The sequence below is a fragment of the Alligator mississippiensis genome, chromosome 2 (genome assembly GCF_030867095.1).
Source record: "Alligator mississippiensis isolate rAllMis1 chromosome 2, rAllMis1, whole genome shotgun sequence".
NCBI lineage: Eukaryota > Metazoa > Chordata > Crocodylia > Alligatoridae > Alligator > Alligator mississippiensis.
Window position 1 is genome coordinate 79,151,261 of NC_081825.1, and position 19,025 is coordinate 79,170,285.

At 39.0% G+C, this 19,025-nt stretch overlaps 1 protein-coding gene across 1 annotated transcript in view; it reads left to right on the top strand.

Moving 5' to 3' along the window:
• The window catches only part of GLRA3 (glycine receptor alpha 3), a 101,219-nt gene extending 82,839 nt beyond the window's left edge, over positions 1-18,380 (top strand). Inside the window, exons 6-9 of the mRNA XM_059721358.1 lie at positions 284-498; positions 2,077-2,223; positions 15,683-15,688; positions 16,118-18,380. Of these exons, the coding sequence (XP_059577341.1) occupies positions 284-498; positions 2,077-2,223; positions 15,683-15,688; positions 16,118-16,387 (638 nt within the window). The 3' untranslated portion in view covers positions 16,388-18,380. The remainder of the gene's footprint in view (positions 1-283; positions 499-2,076; positions 2,224-15,682; positions 15,689-16,117) is intronic.
• The last annotated feature ends 645 nt before the right edge of the window (positions 18,381-19,025 follow it).

Here is a 19,025-nt window from a genome sequence, read left to right on the forward strand (position 1 = left end):
TCTAATAGAACAGAGCTGTCCAACTTTGGCATGGCAGGGGCCCCACGCAACACTAGCATATAGACCTCTGGGCCACACGCCATATGTCAGCAGGAGGAAAGGAAGCCACCAAGGCAAGAAGGCTGTGTGTTAATTGCTCAATGGCCACCAGTCAGAAGGCCCTGCATTAGAGGACATGTATATTTGAACTAGTAGCATACATTTTTGTGTGAGAGAATTAGACATTAGAATTTTTTAAAATGGACTATTTCTATTAAACATTTTCTCTCTTTGTCGTAACTAGGAAAGTTTACGTGCATTGAAGTCCGTTTCCACCTTGAAAGGCAGATGGGTTACTATCTCATTCAAATGTACATTCCAAGTCTCTTGATTGTCATTCTCTCCTGGGTATCATTTTGGATCAATATGGATGCCGCTCCAGCCCGAGTAGCTTTAGGTATAACAACTGTACTGACCATGACAACACAGAGTTCAGGTTCAAGAGCATCACTCCCAAAGGTAGGCAAAAAACACCCTCTCTCATATTATACTGATATCACTCTGTTAGGACAAACAGTAATCATATATGGTTATCAGAGGCCTTTGAAAGCCTTTGAAATGCTCTCTTTATTAACATATATACATATTCATTAAGGATGAATAGAAGGAAGGTAACCCAATGACATTAGGTCTTGATTGACTCAAGAGGCACACAGCAATCAATGCTAACCAAAGAACCACAAAAATAAATATATCCCTAGGTGAATGGCAGCAAATACATTGCAGTTTAAATAGGAGGGTGGGGAGGAAACAACCATCATCTACAAGTTGTGTGCGTTTCATTATTCCACTCAATCCACAGTTGTTTTTTTTTAAACGAAGAAAATAAATTAAACTAGATAAGTACAAAAAACATTCCATAGGAAATAACTCATTGTAGAAAACAGAGTTTGTGTTTTTTCTAATTAACTCTTTCAAGCCTCCAACTGTCACTACTATTTCTTTTTGTTTTCTTTCATTTTGTCATAAAGGCCTGATCCTAGGAAGAGCTGACCATCTTCATTCCCAATTGTAGCCAGTGGGAATAATTTAATGTAATAACAATTTGCTATTATCACCTTGGGACATTTTGTAAATACTGGATTAAAATTCCAGTTGTTGCAGCCAGTTCTTTTTTCCTTTTTAAAAATATAGTTCTCCTATGGGAGAAGAGTGTGTTTTAGCTCTAAAATATTTAAAAGGTAAAAGAGTCAAATCTGCAACAAATGGAAACACTACAACTCCACATTAAATGAGGGACTAACAGCAAAGTATTACATTAGGGAAAAAAAAGTCAGATACACTTTTAACTGCAGATTTGGGGCCTGATTCTGCTTTTGTTGGATTAAATGTTAAAACTCCAACTGCTTTCAGGCACAGCAAGAACCAGCCCTAAATTACAAGCCCAGATTGTATCCTGCAACTGAGCTACACAGTGAAGAGGGAGTGTATCAGGGAATCGGTTAAGTCTCCATCCCCAAAGTTACAGGAGACAAGAAGCTGTCTGAATGTATAGTGGTGGCCTCTGGTGCCTCCTGGACTGTGCCAGAAGTAGATGGACATAGACAAGTTCTCTTTTATCTTATGCCCTTTTTCTCCCCACCAGCATTGCCTGGTAAATGCCAAGCCAGTCACTTACAGCTACTTTCCAGTCCCTTTGTGCTTCTTTATCATATCTCAGTAGGAAACAGCCCATACACTTCCAGAAAAATTTTTCTTTTTTTTCCTGCTTCTCCCTTTTAAACTATCAGGGTTATGATAAATGCAATGTAAAACAGACCATGAAGAGATGTTAGCCAAGAACAAAACTTCTGTTTTGAAAAGATTAGTTTGTGACCAGGCAAAATATAGGTATCGCACATTTTTAAATTAAATTGCAGAATACAGATTGAATCTTTTGCCTCTATTATATAATCAGCTTTTCATGCTAGTGCTTGTTTGGTAAAAATAGAATTGCGGCAAGGGGCATGAATTTATTTTCCCCTGACATTATGAGATACCAAAATACACATCTGTGGTTTGTAACATTTTCAGTCTGTTGCTCTTTTCTCTGTGTAGGTATCATATGTCAAAGCCATTGACATCTGGATGGCAGTATGCCTGCTCTTTGTATTTTCTGCACTTCTGGAGTACGCAGCTGTAAATTTTGTGTCGAGGCAACATAAAGAACTCCTGAGATTCCGACGGAAGAGGAAGAAGAATAAGGTAAAAAGTAGCAACAATAACAACTTGGAGACCAATGCAGAGACTGCTTTGTTTTGTTTTGGTTTGGTTTGGTTTGGTTTGGTTTATAAACTGAAGAAGGGCTTTAATTGGTACAAATAGTACTATGTGAAATGTCAGTACACATGAAATGGAAACATAGGGTGAAATTCACCTTGGGCATAGGGTCAGTACAAGGACTACGTACCACATAAATCCCACTTAAATCTCAAAAGAGGGATTAAAGAGGATTTAAGTGATGAATGGGCCATGTGTAAGTTGTCTGCCCAAGAGTGCATTTCAGCCTGTGAAACAGAATCTGAGTATGACATGGTAATGGGAACTGAAAGCTCCTGGTATAGTATTGAGAGTTAGTATATTTCATTTCCCAGTTTAGTCCTAGTATTCAGTACAAGGAGTTAGCAGGTATGTGTGTTATACAAACAGAGTATTTTTTTATTTATTAAAAAAAAAAAAAAGTTTATGAATGCTACTGCTTACAAAGATGGTATTCCTTTTAGAATCTTAACTGAGTGTCACTTTGATTCATCCCAGCTTTTGTCAATTGCCATGCAATCAAGAATTTATTTTAATAGAGCTATGGCAATTTTTATGACCTGAGAATTGGGATCAGGATGGCGGCAGGTCCTCGCACCAGTTGATATGCCCCAGGCCCTGTACTGGAGCCGGCCTGAGGAGGGTGTGGGGCCTGAGACAAATCAGCTCATGTGGGGACCCTCCCCCACCCTGGGATCGTGTGGCAGCGGGTCTCCACACCAGCTGATATGCCCTGGGCTCCATACCAGAGCTGGCCTGTGGAGGGTGTGGGGCCCGGGGCAAATCAGCTGATGAAGGGACCTGCCCGCACCCCAGGCTCAGGGCAGTGGTGCATCCCTGCACGAGCTGATATGCCCCAGGCCCCATGCTGAAGCCAGCTCTAGGATGACAGGAGGCTGGTGCCACTGGATAGGAACCCATGCCGGGAAGATCAGTGCTGCCGCTGGCCCCAGCTGGCAGCACCAGCCTCTTGTCATCCAGCAGGCAAACTGGAAGCTCGGCAGCACCCCTGGGAGGACTGTGGGGGCTGTGCCAGACTCCTCCTAGAGGTGTGGGCCCCTGATCTGCCTGCCAGATGACAGAAGGCTAGTGCTGCCAGCTGGAGACATTGGCAGCACCTATCTTCCTGGTGCTGGGTGGGCAAAACATCAAAACAGCATCAAAACAGCAAACCAGTTTCAATGACACTAAACGGAATAGTGCTTTTGAAATTAAACAAGACTCGAAATGAAACACTGTTCCTTCGAAACGCGAAACAGAAGTCAAAGTGGAACGAAGCTGTTTTGCACAGCCCTACTTCCTACCCACCTAACTGTCTTGCAGTTAAGCCTGCAGTCTTCCAATTTTCTGATGAGAACATTATGGGATGCCACAACAAAAGCTTTTTGAAAGTCAAGGTATACAAGGTTAGCCTAAGCTGCATAGATTGAACCAATAAGAAAGTGAAGACATTCATGTTTGATTCAATAAAAGCAGCCATATGCCTCTAGTGGCCCAGACCAGAAGCCAGGGGATTCTAGAGCATGCCTCCTTACTCAGCCAGAACAGGCAGCTTGGGCCAAGGCTAGCCCACCCACCTTTGCAGGGAAGATGCAAAGCATCCTGGGATGCTGAGGAACTGTGAATATGAATCTGGAGGGGATCTGGGACAGAAGTTCAATCAACCAATTTAGTCTCAATCAGTTAAGTCTGATGTTACGTCCATCCAGGTTCATCTTAAATCAGTGCCAGCCTTTAGAAAATAGTTTTTGCACACTGAACTTCTGTTAAGTTACAGATTTGAACAGCTTTGCAATCACTTATACCAGTTTATGTGTAATTTCTGTCCCTATGATGAGCATACTAGTATCATGGCTAAGTACAGGTGCTATAATCTAGGCCCAAAGATTAAATCCTATAATATTTTACGTAATGAAAATAATGGAAATTCTATTCCAAATAAATACTGAGTAAGGCTTTCCAGGTTTTTGGCCATGAAATATGCATATGAGGTAGACTCCTATTTTTCTAAAAGGGTTTCCCCTTGGAAAAAAAAATAAAAGTCGGAGACTACCATTAATTCAGTCATCCGTCAAGTGCCTGAAGTGTCAACTTCATCTCCTGTTGAAATTAGCATCTTTCACAGACTTTGAGGGGAGTTGAGTCAAAAGATGCATGGAATATTGCTACATGTCAGATATTGAACACTATCAAGAGGGTTCATATGGGTTAGTTCAAGAGTCTGGAGACCTGGCCTCAAATTATCTCTCTATCTTGGGGCTTGCTTCTCTGCACAGGAAAAATCTTATATTTCTTGGATAAAAGTCACTATTGTTCAGTGGTCCCATGTAATACTTTCACAAGCTGGCCCTGAATGAATGTGAAAATGGGGGGAGGGGGCGTGTTTTTTCTGACATTAGCGGAAAAAGCACTTTCCCAGGCATATGGGAGGAAAGCTGGTTGTTTCTTTTTGTGATAAAGAAACTACAAGCAGCATAAAGGGTTGGAATCCTAGGAGTGTGCCTGTATGAATGGATTACTGAGAAAGGTACAAATGTGACAAGATGCCCGAATCATGGATGTGATATAAGCAGATTTGTTAATTGATATATTATATGACTACATATATAATATGGCTATTATAGTCCCTCTTCTTCCAGCAAATGGAAGACTGGCAATCATGTTAATTTCTCTGGATTTCAAGGAACCCAATTCTTTTTATTGCATTTAAGTAGTTCCTTTTCACCACATGATCAAAATCAAAATGAAACACAGGTTGTATATTCTAAGCACAAGGGTGCCTGTAGACATGTGGGATGCCTGATCTGATATACTATAATTATAGTGCATTGTAGCAGGCTCATTTAATTGAATCTGCTGGAGCGTGCTAATTAGCACTGACTAGCATGTGTCAGCAGCTAATGAGCAGTCCAACCTGCTAATTAGCACACTCCAGCAGCCTCAGTGTCTTGTGTATTCAGCTTCCCAATGCTTCAAAATGGCAGTGGGGACACTTTAACTAAAGCTTGTTGAATGAGCTTTAGTTAAAGCACCCCTGCCACCATTTTGATGTGCCAGAAGCTGAGTACACAAAACATTGCAGGCACTTTAATTACAGCAGCTCTTGAGAGTTCTAATTAAAGCACCTCTCCTCCCATATTCCCAGAGCATATGTAAAAACACCCAAGGACAGCATCTTTTAGAGCAATATTTCTTTCCTTATCTATAGTTATTTTGATTATATAGAAGGAAAGGAATACTACTTCAAAAGAGTTCTTGAAACATGAGTTCACATAGACTGGACCCAATTCTGATTTCACTTTATTTTAGTCACTAATTCCATGGAATTACTAGAAGTACATTGCAATGAAGTTTTGAATTAGTCTTCAGCATATGCAAGATTTATAACAGAGACTAGAATTGCCCTCAGTTGTTCAAACAAAGCCAGTATATAAATAAAAAATGAGTTATATATGCACACAGTACCTGGTGTCAGTGTATTATGACCAAATTGTGTTTTCAGATTTATTTTTATATAAATTATATTCAGCATTGCAGGAGGCACACAAATATGAAATGTTTAAAAAAAGCTGCATGAAGTGCAATTCTGATGTGTAACTATGAACATAAACAGGTACATTACTGCTAGAGGTGCAATACATTGGTCCCCTATCAGATCAGTACTGATATAAGGAAAATTGACAATAATTGGCAATCAGCTTTTTTTGGCTAATGTGGCTGATAATGTGGCCAATAAATGCCCCATGCATGTTCACAGCCACAGTGCAGCACACAGGCAGCCAGGAGCACAGACCTGCAGCATGGAGACCAGCATCTGGCTGGCAAGTCTGTTGTTGGGGAATGGGTGGGAGAGGAAAGGAGTGTGTAGAGGACAGTAAGGGAGGGAGTGAGGTTTGGGCAGGCCATGGGATGGATCCATGAATGGCTCATCTGGATGACGTGAGGGGCACAGCTCCCACCACTACGCATGCCCCGGGAGCACATGGGGAGCATGTGCCCCTAGATCTGTGCATGGGGCAAGGGCTGGCTGCTGCTGCAGGCTGGGGTTGGCACTGGGCTCCTCCTGGTGAGAGTGGGGGCTGGGCCAGGGCTGTGCTTGGGCCAGGTGGGAGACGGCTACAGCCTCCCCCCCCCCCCACATAGCCCTCATCCCAGCACCGCTGCCACCTGCCCCAAGCACAGCCCACCCCAGCTCCCCACCAGGAAAAGCCTGAAGCAGCCTTAGCCTGCAGCGGCAGTCCACCCTTATCACACATACAGATTCAGGGGCACATGCCCCCCCCCCCCCCCCACCCAGTATGCCCTCCCAGGGCATGCATAGCAGTAGGAGCATTTATTTCCTCAGATCATGGCTATGTTGTACTCATGGGTTTCTCACAAAGTATGCTCTTCCTGGATTTCCTTGCTCTAGTCATTGAAGGATAGGTTGTTAACAATAACATTTAATTTATAAATAATCTTAATTATTATGCCATCAAGGTGTTTGAGATAGTAAAAGTATTTAAAAACCTATGCTTTTCTGTGCACTGTTCTGTAAGTTTTACATTTTTATTAAGATTTTTGTTTTAAAGATTTACCTGTTGTCGCTTTCTTGAGTTATTTACTTTTGCATCTTGATGGATTTGTGTTTGAAATCAGTAATGTGAAAAAACGCAAATCAACCTATCTCCTTTTTAAACCTCTGCTTGCTCTATTTTTCCATCCCTGAAACTTGTTTGCAACTATTCCTGAAAAGGTAAGGCAGGCAGTTGTGTTTTCAACTGACATTGATGCTGCTCTTGTGGATGTCAGCAGAGAATGACAGTACCCAGGGGTAGATCCAGCACTTCCCAAAGAGGGGGGAACACCTAACAGCACCTAACACTGAAGGGGAGGCTGTACTGCTCTGCTCCCAGCCTCATCTCCCATCTAACTTTATTGGAATTTATTCCCTGGAGTAGATAAAGACATTCACTACTGTCAGGGAAAGATCCAGAAGTGGGTGCAGTGGTGTCACTGCATCCCTCCCCCCTTTTGGACTGCACCACGGGAGCCTTTGAGGACTTTAAGTCCCTAAAGCAGGTGAAACCCCTTCCCCCTTGTGCTCAGAGGTTTGCCTCCTCCCCTCCACTCCTTTTCCACCTGCCTCTGCTGCTTTCCCTGCTGTCCTGGGGAACAGGAAAAGCTTCAGAATCGCTTCCGCCCACCCAAGCTGGGCTGTACAGGGGTTGGGCTCAACTGAGAATTGAACATTGGCAGTGAGGATGGGTGGGCAGGTTCCCCCTCCCTACTCCTGCTCCCAGGGAACAAGTTTGGGGAGGGAAGGGGGGAGAAAACTACTCTCTCACTATGCTTTTGCCTCTGTCCCCATTCTCCATAGAGGTCAGCCCCTTACAGCCCTGCTGGGCTGGACAGAAAAGGATCTAACATTTTCCCCACCCTTGGGACAGCAGGAAAAGTAGCAGCAGCAGGTTGGAAGGGAGGAACAGGAAGGGAGACAGTGTATGTCCAAGCACCAGAGGGAAGGGAAGGGAGGGGGCTTGGTGCTCTACAGTCCAAATGGGGGTTGGAGGAGAAAGGTCCAACTGTGCCATTGCATCCCCTCTGGATCTGCCCCTGGCAGTAGCTAATGTCTTTATCTGCTTCATGGGAATAACTTCCCAATAAAGTTAGGTGGAAAACCTTTCCCATCCTCTTAAACTTTTCAAAACTGCCAAGAAAAATTTTCCAGCTGAATCAGGATAAAAATTAAGACCCTGCGGGACCAACATATCCTAAAATAACTAATAAGCAGGTAAATGAAGAACAGGGACTTGATCCTCAGTCTCCCATATCCAGGTGAGTGCTTTAATAACTAGGGTTTTGACCACCATGATACATTTCTCCAACTCTCTTTTTGTCCAGAAATTCCATCCTGCAGGTAAGAAACTTTTCCAAACAAGTTCAATTAAAGCTGGCATAATCCTGTAAAAAATGTTTCAGTTTCAATAAAAGGATATTTTCTGATTAAATACAATTTAAATAACAAATTTCTTACCAGTTCTAGTTCCAAACCTACTTTTAGTCTTAGCTTCTAGCAAAGACAGGTTTCCTAGTACTTTCCCTTTTCCTCATTGTTTTATTTAGTTGTGTCCATATCAGCAACTAAATCAGAACTTGATATATTTAAGCATAGGGCATATCACCTTTTGATTTACAAACATTTAATCCACTATACAAACAACAATTGAAGTCTTCCAAATTAATAACAAGGAGATAACAAGCATTCTTTCCAATAAATGCTATAATTGTTTCTTTGCAATATCTGACATAAGATTCAGGTACTTTTTGTATTTAGTTAGTTTAAAAGTAAAATAATGATTCTTTCCCTTTTTCCTCTCTCATTTCCAACTCAGCTACTGTCTCTAGTGATTATAAAGCTTAGTGTACATTTGTGACCCATTTGGCACAGGATAAACTATCACTATGGCTCAAGGATTAGATTAGATTTCACTTGATTTTTTTTTTTTTAAAGCTACAGCACATATGAAAAAATTAAATCAGAAAAATCACTGAAAAAAGAAATTAAACATGGGGGTTGGTATTAAAATAACTTGGAGGAACTCTTTGAACTTTACATTGTTTATACTGAATTTTACATAGCTTTTATATTATTCAGTGTAAATTTATTATATGCAGATAGATACCAGATAATAGAAAATAGATTTTTTATGTACAAAAAGACAGCCAGATTATGCTATCCATTTATTATATTGGAACACTAACAGTGCTAGAGGGATGATTTTTTTTTTTTTTTTTTTACCAGTTACGTAAAGTGAAAGTCTCTTGCCCAACAGAATGGGATTCCATTTGTAAAATCAGAATTTTCTAGCTACAACATGGTGTTCTCTACATAGGGATGGAATACATGTCCGAGTTTGCCTGTTTATTTATTTTTAACATTAATATTATCATTTGAGGACTAACTAAGAATTATATGCATCTTTTTATTTTTCAAAGTAAACATGTTTAGAACTAGATATCAGCAAAAAAGAATCTGGACACATCCATCAGAAGTGGCTGAAAACTTTCAAAAAAGTAAAGATTTTTCATAAAAATGGGAAACATCATTTTGCAATTTTTTTTTTTTTTTTTTTTGCAAAAAGATTTACCATTGATCAACTTGCTCTAGTTGTAGGAGCCAGTCAAGACTAGGATCCTATTGTTCTAGCTGATGAATAAACATCTAATATTATAAAAGCCTTAGTCTGTCTGTCTGTCCATAATGCTTTATTTGACTCTGATTGGTTGTCTCGGCAGCCTATCACAATGGTTACTGAAACAACTAATCAGAGTGCTCTGCACAAAGAAAAGTGCTGCCATGACAGTGGAGACTGAGGGGCTGAACAAGGCCAGCAGTGCTGGCCTCACTCCCCTCCCCAGCCCTGTTCCTTGGAGGCAGATGAGGACAGAAATGGGGGGCAGGGGGAAATGGGCCTAGACCTAATGAGGTAGGGGGGAGGGGGAAGCGGGGGGGAAATGGGGCAGGGGGAAAGCGAGGCTCCATCCCTGTCCCCCCCTGCTGATGGTGGAGACTGAGGAGCCGGAGCAGGTGGGGGGACCCACGGACCTAGTTGCAGGGCGTGGCCCACAAAGCCAAAGGCAGAGCAGTGACAGTGCAGGTCACTGGGTGGTGCCACTCCATCCCCACCCCCCACTGTCATTCTTGACAGGCAAATAGCTAGTTTGAACATAATGCAATGAGAAAGAACATTGAGGTGAGCAATGATAACAATGTGGTGGAAGTTAAGTTACCTACATTAGCTATGCACAGCACTTAATGAAGATTCCAAATCATATAAAGGTTAGCTTGCTTTTAAAATGATTCAATCTCATTCCCATATAAATAAGCAGATAGAAAGACTCCTAAATAAAATTAGCCATCATTATCTTATCATGCATCTTAGTCATTGCAGCTTTCTGAAGTAGGCTGTGAGGAGGAATTTGAAGGAGGGATTATGGACAGATTCTTGGAGGAAAGAACATAAAGGAAAGTGAGATACATAAGAGATAACAAAGGAAAGTGAAGACGTGCATTGTGAAAACAGGTTAGTAAATGTTTTAATCTGGCATCTCTAGGATACTGGAGAAAGTAGGAAATGATAAATTTACTTTCCAATCTCTGCAGCACAAAATTATATAAAAATCTTTACTGGAAAACAAGTCACTGGTCACCTTTCAACAATGTGTCACAACAAGAGTGGATTCAGGAAGGGTAAAGGGGCTGTGTTGAACATGTGCAGTGAATGTTCTGAGCTCACCAACATGTGAGTAGCTCCTGCCTGGGCTCCATAAATGCTGCAAGTTCCCTGAGTTCACCAGCTGATCTGTGCAACTCTGGCTAGAGCCCCTACTTTTATATGGATTCAGAGCTCAGTGCTGCTGCTGCTGCTTATCTCCACATTTCCCCTCTCACTGAGTTCAGTAATCTGGGGGGAGGAGGCAGGAGAGGGCAATTGGTGACACCCCCCCTGGGCTCTGGAGCCATGCTCCAACCAAAGCTTGTGCCAATCAGCTGGTGAGCTCAGAGAGTTCACATATACACAGACAGAGGGTATCTGACCCGTTTCACCACCTTCCTAGATGTGCCTATGTATCATACCAACACCAGTTAACAAAATCAAAACAATACACCTGCAAATAGAAATATTTCTGGTTTTGGACTGGAGACATAATACTTTAGTTTTTATGTACTCAATCATGAAAAGACGTAGTTCCTAAATCAGGGTTACAAGATTTGGCCCTTCAACAATTGAAATATAAAAACCTTATGCTTATTTATTTGATTTTAAAAAAATAATTGACACTTGTAGATTTTATGCTCATTTTTGTCCTTAAGAATGGCACAGAAAAAGAGGGAGGGGGATACCATAGAGAAAAATTTCAGTTAGAAGTGTCATGTGCATAACACTTATGCATGAAAGTTGTTTGCTTGCAAGCACAGAATAATTGTGTACATCTACTGAAAATGTAGTTTAATTTTAAATCAGATTCTAAATTTAGATATTTACTTTTTCGGCAAAGTCATGCTTTCTATTCTATTTTCAAAAACTTAGAGATCTAAAGTATCTTTAGTGATGAAAATAGACATGCACTAAATTGATTATACCTTTTAATGGTAATCACTTTTCTTTTCTTTTGGTTTTTTTTTGGTCTACCCTTCCATTTTGATGAAAGTATTTTGAGGGAGTGCTTGATGGAAATGAAATCAGTGAATCATTGCGGCATAGCAATGGCTTGAGAAGTACAGAGCCTATAGACGGGACTTTGCCTCAAATCTACAGTACAAATTTAAGGGTAAAATATGTAGATGTCCCATTTGTTACAACGTGATACCCAGTCATTAACAAAGGCCCTGTCCTTTTGTCTGAACTAATGTCTTCCTATGTGGACCCCATTAACCTTCATTATTGCCTTTATGTGATAATGTGAAGTGTTAATAAACATACTTGTCTCCTTAAATTTGTAGTCCATACTAATCTGTGTAAATCTGGGATTAAAAACTCTACTTTCTGCAAACACTTGGAAATCAATAAGAGAAATAGCTCAGTACCCAATAAATATTTACTATAGATATTTGCACTAGAAAACTATTCAGTAATGCTTACTGCAAAGAGAAAGCAAGGGGGAGAGAGTGAAGGAGAGAGAGAGAGAGAACCAAAAAATACCCGCAATGCAAACATTTCAAATTAACAAAGGCAAAGGTTACAACTATATCCTTAAGCTATTAACACTGATTGCAATTAAAAACTACAAACTACAGAAAATATTTTCAGCAGCTGTAAGTATTATTCCTCAAGAGAAGTAAATTATTAAAAATATGTATCAAACAGAGGACAGCATAGTCATGAACCCAAGCAAATTAATTTTTTTTGATCACTTTATGGCTGGGTATTTTATACAATGAAGTTGATATGACAATAAATAACTCATTACCCTCAAGCCTCCCAAGACCTCTAACTATGCTGCAAAATCCTTTCCTACAGTTATGGCCATTCTTTGATTATTATTTTTAAAAGAGCTAATAAAATATTTGTTAATAAAATATTGACATTCAGTTGTATTTAATTAAATTTAATCATTAGCTGCTTAAGCAGTATACATGAAATCATTTAATTTTTTTTTTAAACTTAACTAAAGGCTTTTACAAATAACAAGCATGAAATCATTTCTCTTTTTCCTAGTTGCACATAAAGATGATACAGTAGGCAATTATGCAAAAGGGGTGAAGAAAAGGAAAAATGTTTCCTCGTCACTTCCTAAAAGGAAGACTTCAGTTTTCAATTAACATCCTTCAGGCCAAATCTTTAGTTGGTATATGAGTATTCATCCATCCTGGTTTCACAAGCTATGGATCTGACTGAATATATTTGTAAAGAATTTCCAAGAAGAAGGAATAAGTGAATCATTTTAATGAAAACAAGTGGGCCATTAATGTCATTTTATATACGAGTCCATTATTATTCCAGTGTTTCTGAAAGTGCATTCACCAGATTCATTTTAGTTTGGAGTATTAGTAAACAGTCCTGTAGTTGGACCTGATCTGCCTGACACATCCAAGTGAAAGCAGTCCTTATTTATTAGAGTGTCATCAAACATTTTTTTGTATATCAGTAGAAGTACTCACAGTAATATGTACCATAGTAATAAGAAGCACAGCACAATTTCATTGTAATAAAGCCCTTTAGGACTGGGTGAACAGTACATTAAAATGTGTTCACAACAATATGGTTAGTCAATTTGCTACATCATAACAAAAAGAATAGTTCCTAATGTTGGGATTAATCAAATGGCAGGGGTGGGGAGGCGAGTGGAGGAAGGAGAGGTTGTTAGAAAGAGGGCATATAGTTATAATGAGGTTGTACTGTATGTGGAGGGTTGAGCCCTGTTTCTGGAGCAACAATTTAAAAACCTTTCGGTCAAATTCATCTTAAATATAGCTCTCTCAAATCAACAAAATTTGGTACTTTATAATCCACTGACTGACTATAACGGCAAAAATGTTATTTCCCAGGTTTTTCAGATAGGAGAGTTATGGTACCATAGTACTTATTTTAAAACAAGTTATTTAAATCACATCATCAAAACATTTTCATTCCCTCATTTTGTATTTCTGTTATGTCTCTCCATGCTTTAGTAATGGATCTTCAGTTTTCTTGGCTTCATGTTAATTTTTCATTACTTTTTGTTTACATAGAAATGGTTTATAAAACAGAGAGCTATGAATACAGTAGTTTTGCTGGAAACACAGTAGTTTGGCTTGCAAATGAATGACAAAGGTTTAAAAAGAAACACTTCAGTGGAGTTTCTCCCACTTCCCCCAGCGATATGTGTTTCATTCAGTTTATGGACTGATCTAGTTCTTTCTACCTGCCAATTCAATTAGATGACTTTGAAATTTTCTTCTTAAACTTTGATTTAGCTGAATTTGCTTACATATGTTTAATTCACTAATATAAAAATTAACAGCTTTAATTAGAGCTATTATTGATTTTTTTTCCCCAGAAAATGACAGTCCATAGAAACTGAAATGTATATGGGAGGGAATAGGTTGTATCAATTTTCTGAAATAAGAAGTTGAAATGAAAAAAAAATACTTGCAATTCTTAGAGCAAACCATTTACCTGAATTACTTCTGAATAGCTGCTTCAGGAAAACATTTAAAATGTCAACTACTCAAAGCAATTTGGATGGGAAAAGAAAACTCTCACAAGGCAAAACTGTTTCTATCCACTTCTTTTAGCTTTATTTTCTTCTTCTTGTAAGGTGAAAATAAAGGTTTCCTTGAGTACTTTATTAAACTAGAATAATTATGAAGTAGTAGGAAACAGTTTCAAACTGCTAAAAATGCGAGCATCACAAAAGTCATTGGACTAGTCTGAATAGGATACTATAGCAGGTCTAGTATTCTAATACAAGGTCTGACATGACCCACATTCAATCTTGGCCTGCTTTTCTCTCTGGTGTCCTGGTGGACCCCATGGTCTCACTTGCTCCAATCAGTCCTCAGGCCTCTTTAAGCTCAAATCAGTTTTCAGGTACTACTGACATGCTCCTTTCCCTTCTCCACCCCCCACCCCCATCTATCATGGCTCAAAAGCCCACAATAGCTCAGAAACCAAAATAATAATTCACTCTGCCTCAAGTGCCTTCAGTGGCCTCATCTCCCCAGTAAACTTGCTATGCCTCATAGCAAGGATCATGAGGTCAAAAGCATACCTTGCCCAAAAATAACAAAACTCACAAACAGTTCCAAACATACACCACAAAATCCCTCCAAGGTGCCTGTTTCCCAGGTGTAATTGTGCTCAAAACGTTCCCTTCCAGCTGTCTATCCAGTTCCAGATCTTCTGAACGTATTCACAGTTTGGTTCAAAATATGCCCAAAAACAGAAGTCATTTTTTTAGAAGTATGCCTCATCACCACACAGGGTATATACTTGCCTTCCCATAAAGCCTTCTCATATCTGCCACTAGGAGTCAAGACATACTTCATTGATACCGAAGGAGTTATTCCCAATGTACAGTGGAATAACTCAAAAACCAATTATCAGACCCTCTTCTATATCTTAACCCTTATTTTAAATTCAAACATTTTCCTTACAAATATTTTCATTTTTACTACTTTTATTTGATGTATTGATAAGTAATGATAGAAGTGAGGCATACAAATGAAACCAATTAAGTGTCAACCAGTCAGAATCCCCACTACTGTATTTCATGTCAACATTACCATTATTATATTCTTTGTTCTCAAATAATGCTAAAGACTGGTGTGCCATCATGCTAGGCTAGTGATTCTCAACCAGGGCTTCTTGAAGTACTTTCAAGGGTACTACAAAATGGCACACTGCTAGGTGTGCAAACATGACTTGCAAGATAAACCCAAAGGGCATTTATACACATGCTCCAGGAGTGGGCAGTGAGGGAGTACTTTAATTAGAGTGTCTCCAAGAGCCACCCTAATTAAAGCACCCAGAGCATCTTGTGCATCAGCATCCCCACACTTAAAAACGGTGGTGGGGCTCTTTAACTTAAGTTAATTCGGCAAGCTTTAGCTAAAGGGCTCCTGCCAACATTTTTAAGTGCATAGATGCTGCTACATGAGATGCTGGAGTCTGCTGGAGCATGGTTATTACCACACTTCAGCAGACTCAGTTAATTGACCCTGCTACAATGTGCTGTAATTACAGCACATTGGAACAGCCTTGCTGCTGTATATAGGTGCCCAAATATCTCAAAGAGGAATCCATAATGTCACAAATATTTTAACCTTTAGTGGTCTTTCTGAGTTCCTTGCATTAGAAAAACTGTTCTATTAATTTTTTGTAGTCATAAACTGGTAAAAACTAAAAGTTGGCATTTTTGAGGGGTGCCTTGAATGTAGCAAGAGGTGCCCCAAGTCTAAAAAGGGGTGCTTTGAGTCTAAAAAAGTTGAGAATCACTGTGGTAGGCATTGAACTAAACTGATGGTCCCTCCCCAACCATGAGGTTTGCCTAAGCAAGAGCAGGCAAACTGTGCTTTAATTGGGAAGAAAGAGAACAATAATAATTATTTATTTGATTTTATGCTTTTTGAATAGATTATTTTTAGAAGTGGTGGTTAAAATCTGAACCTTAATAAAGCCACTGAATCCATAAGAGTTTCTCCAACAACTTCAGGGGGGTAAACATTTCACCCAACTAAGTGGTGGCATAACCAAGCATTTCACCTAACCAAGTTTTGGAATAAAGAACTTACTGAAGTAAAGATAAAGTACTTTGCTTTCAGCAGTTGGGAAGATTTATATAACCAAAGATTGTCTTACTTTCCTTGCAACAGGATGATGAGGTAAGAGAAAGTCGATTCAGTTTTACAGCCTATGGAATGGGGCCATGTCTGCAAGCAAAAGATGGAGTGACTCCAAAAGGGCCAAGTAATCCTGTTCAAGCTGCACCAAAAAGCTCTGATGAGATGAGGAAGGTATTCATTGACCGGGCCAAGAAGATAGACACCATTTCCAGAGCTTGCTTCCCATTAGCCTTTTTGATTTTCAACATTTTTTATTGGGTCATCTACAAAATCATTAGGCATGAGGATATTCACCAATAACAAGATTAAGGCTTCTAGTACATACAGTTTGGGCTGGCATATTCAGCGGGAGGTGTTCCATTGCAAATGTGTGTACAGATACTGACTGGGCTAGTTAAAAGGCACAGAGGGGAAAAAAAGATTTCATTTGACTTGCTATGCAAAGTCACAATGGGATTGATGAAGATTGGCACCCAAGAAAGATGTGATGTCTGCTACTACAAAAATTTATATACATTTACTAAATGTAATCAACTTTTTCATAGTAAATCACACTATATGATAGCTTTACTGCCAATGTGTTTTTACATACTGTTACATAGTGGGATAATTGTACAGTACTCTTTAAAGTTCCTTACGATTTTTTAATTCATTTGTATTTTTAAATTACAAAAATGGGTCCAAAAATGTCTCAGATAAATTCCATAGATTATACAAACAAAGATTATACTAAAATTTCTAACTCTGATTTCAGTCTTACAAGATCACAGACTACTGATTGGTGTTTTAGTCTAGCATATTGTCTTGATTTAGTAATTCAAATGGGATTCGTAATGAGCACAGAATATATTTAGGTTTTTTTTGTGTGTTTTAAACTTCTTACTTAGACAAAGGACTTCATAAATGAATTGCAGTCCCCTTTGGAGATTAAAATGTGTGTCAGTGTAATGCCCAGTGTAGCACAAGGTATCTACTGCCCAGTCTGAAGTCAGACATCCTGGTACTGTCACATATAACAATGAGACCATGTTGCTATTTTGAAAGGACTGTTCTGTCTAAATATTTTAATTACCTATAATTCACTCTTTGATAAATCAAAAGAAAAACATTTTTTATCCTTTTGATAGATTTTTAAATTTTTTTTCCTCATCAGAGAACTTATACACAGAGTATTTTGGGGGACAAGCTCGGTAGAAAATTTTATGATGTCTCATTTTTAACTTGGTGGAAAATGACATAACATATTAAAAGTCTGAAATTTGTTTACCATATACATATTGTTTAAGCAATTCTAACTGAAGCATTTTGAAGATGAATATAGCAGTGTTTATGCACATATAACTCCCACTGTTTTCAGTGAGATTATAATGTATGTGTTCATAGAGATGCCTGGCTCAGTCTTTTCTTATGTTTAATGACTTGCTCAGTGAGGAGATTCTGACAGGATTTCTTACATACTGGTACAAAATATTCTGTATCTTTGAAAAAAATAATGTGTTTTTTTTAAAGAAGAAAAAAAAAGATAAGGACATTCCTTTATTTTTACTGTACTTTACCATAATAGATAGGAGAATTTATAAAAAAAAGTTGGAGACATTCTTCCTTACTTAAAATTACATGGATCATATTAATTTCTTCTTTAATTTATTACACAATCAACTCTTTTTTACGGTATTAAAAAAACCCAACAACCTGGAAGTGAGCAATCTGGCCACTTTTTTTTCTATTGAAAAAAAACAAAACTTGACAGCTAGAGGGAAAATTTTACCTGGTATTCCAAACTTGCAGTGAAATCCTGTCACTGAAACAATTTGTTTTTGCAAATTTGTTATTTCATTTGAGCGTGTTTTAAATGTTTGGTTTGTTATTGCTCACAGTGCATACACAAAAGCAAAATACAGCTGAAAGCGAACATCTGCCACATAGCTAGTGGCATACTGCATATCAACAAACCATAGCAACATATCCTTGCATTGAAGATTATGACATGGTGACCTTGTTTTAGTTTCTCTGAGGATTAGCTAAGAATATCTGAAAAATAATGGCTACCTAGATGTGTCAAATTATCTTAGAAAACAACTTAATAACTCTCTTCAGTGTTATTTTATCAGTTTTTCATGTATTGTATAAAAAAGAAAATTCATTCTGAGCAATGATTTATAGATATGTAGTACTGTTTTCACTTATCTGTTTAGAAAATCTGTTAAAAAAGGCTTGGGGAAAGTATTTAGCTGTGTTAGTCTGAAGTGAGGTGAGATGCAGGTAGATTTGCAGCTTAAAGGGAGCATCTACATGTGCGCTTTAATGTGCAGTAGCCTATTTTACTGCACACCAAAACATCATGTAAAAAATCATTTGATTATGCTAATGTGCAGTAAAATAGGCTACTGCACATTAAGCATTACTTAAAAACCGTGCACATTCATTATTGCGTATTTGAGGCAGCCTAACGTGCATTTCTTTAGTACACCGCATTGGAGGTACTACATTTAATATGCATTAGCAAAAGCAGTTTAATGCATGTGTAGATGTGCCCATAGACTAACTAAATCAAGATGCTTAATCTTTCATAAGCAGCAGCTTGCTTTATCAGATGCTCAGAAAGGGCTGCAGGAAGCACAGCTTCTTAACAGAAAGCAGGGATTAGAATATGAAAGGTAGAGAAAGGGAAGCGGGCACTGCTGGGAGAGGCAAGATGAGGAAATGAGAGGAAACAAAGCAGTCAAGCCATTGAGGAGCCTAAGGATTATAAAAGCTAACTGAGATAATGAGATAAGAATCTATAGTCTTGGCTTGGACCTGGGCTGTCAAACTTTAGAGGAGCCAAGGTCTGCACAGGTCATAGTCTTCATGAAGTGGGGGGCTACACAAGCGTCTCATGACCCTTGCTGTGTGAGCAACGTGACAACCCCACTGCGGCTACTATATGAGCCACCCT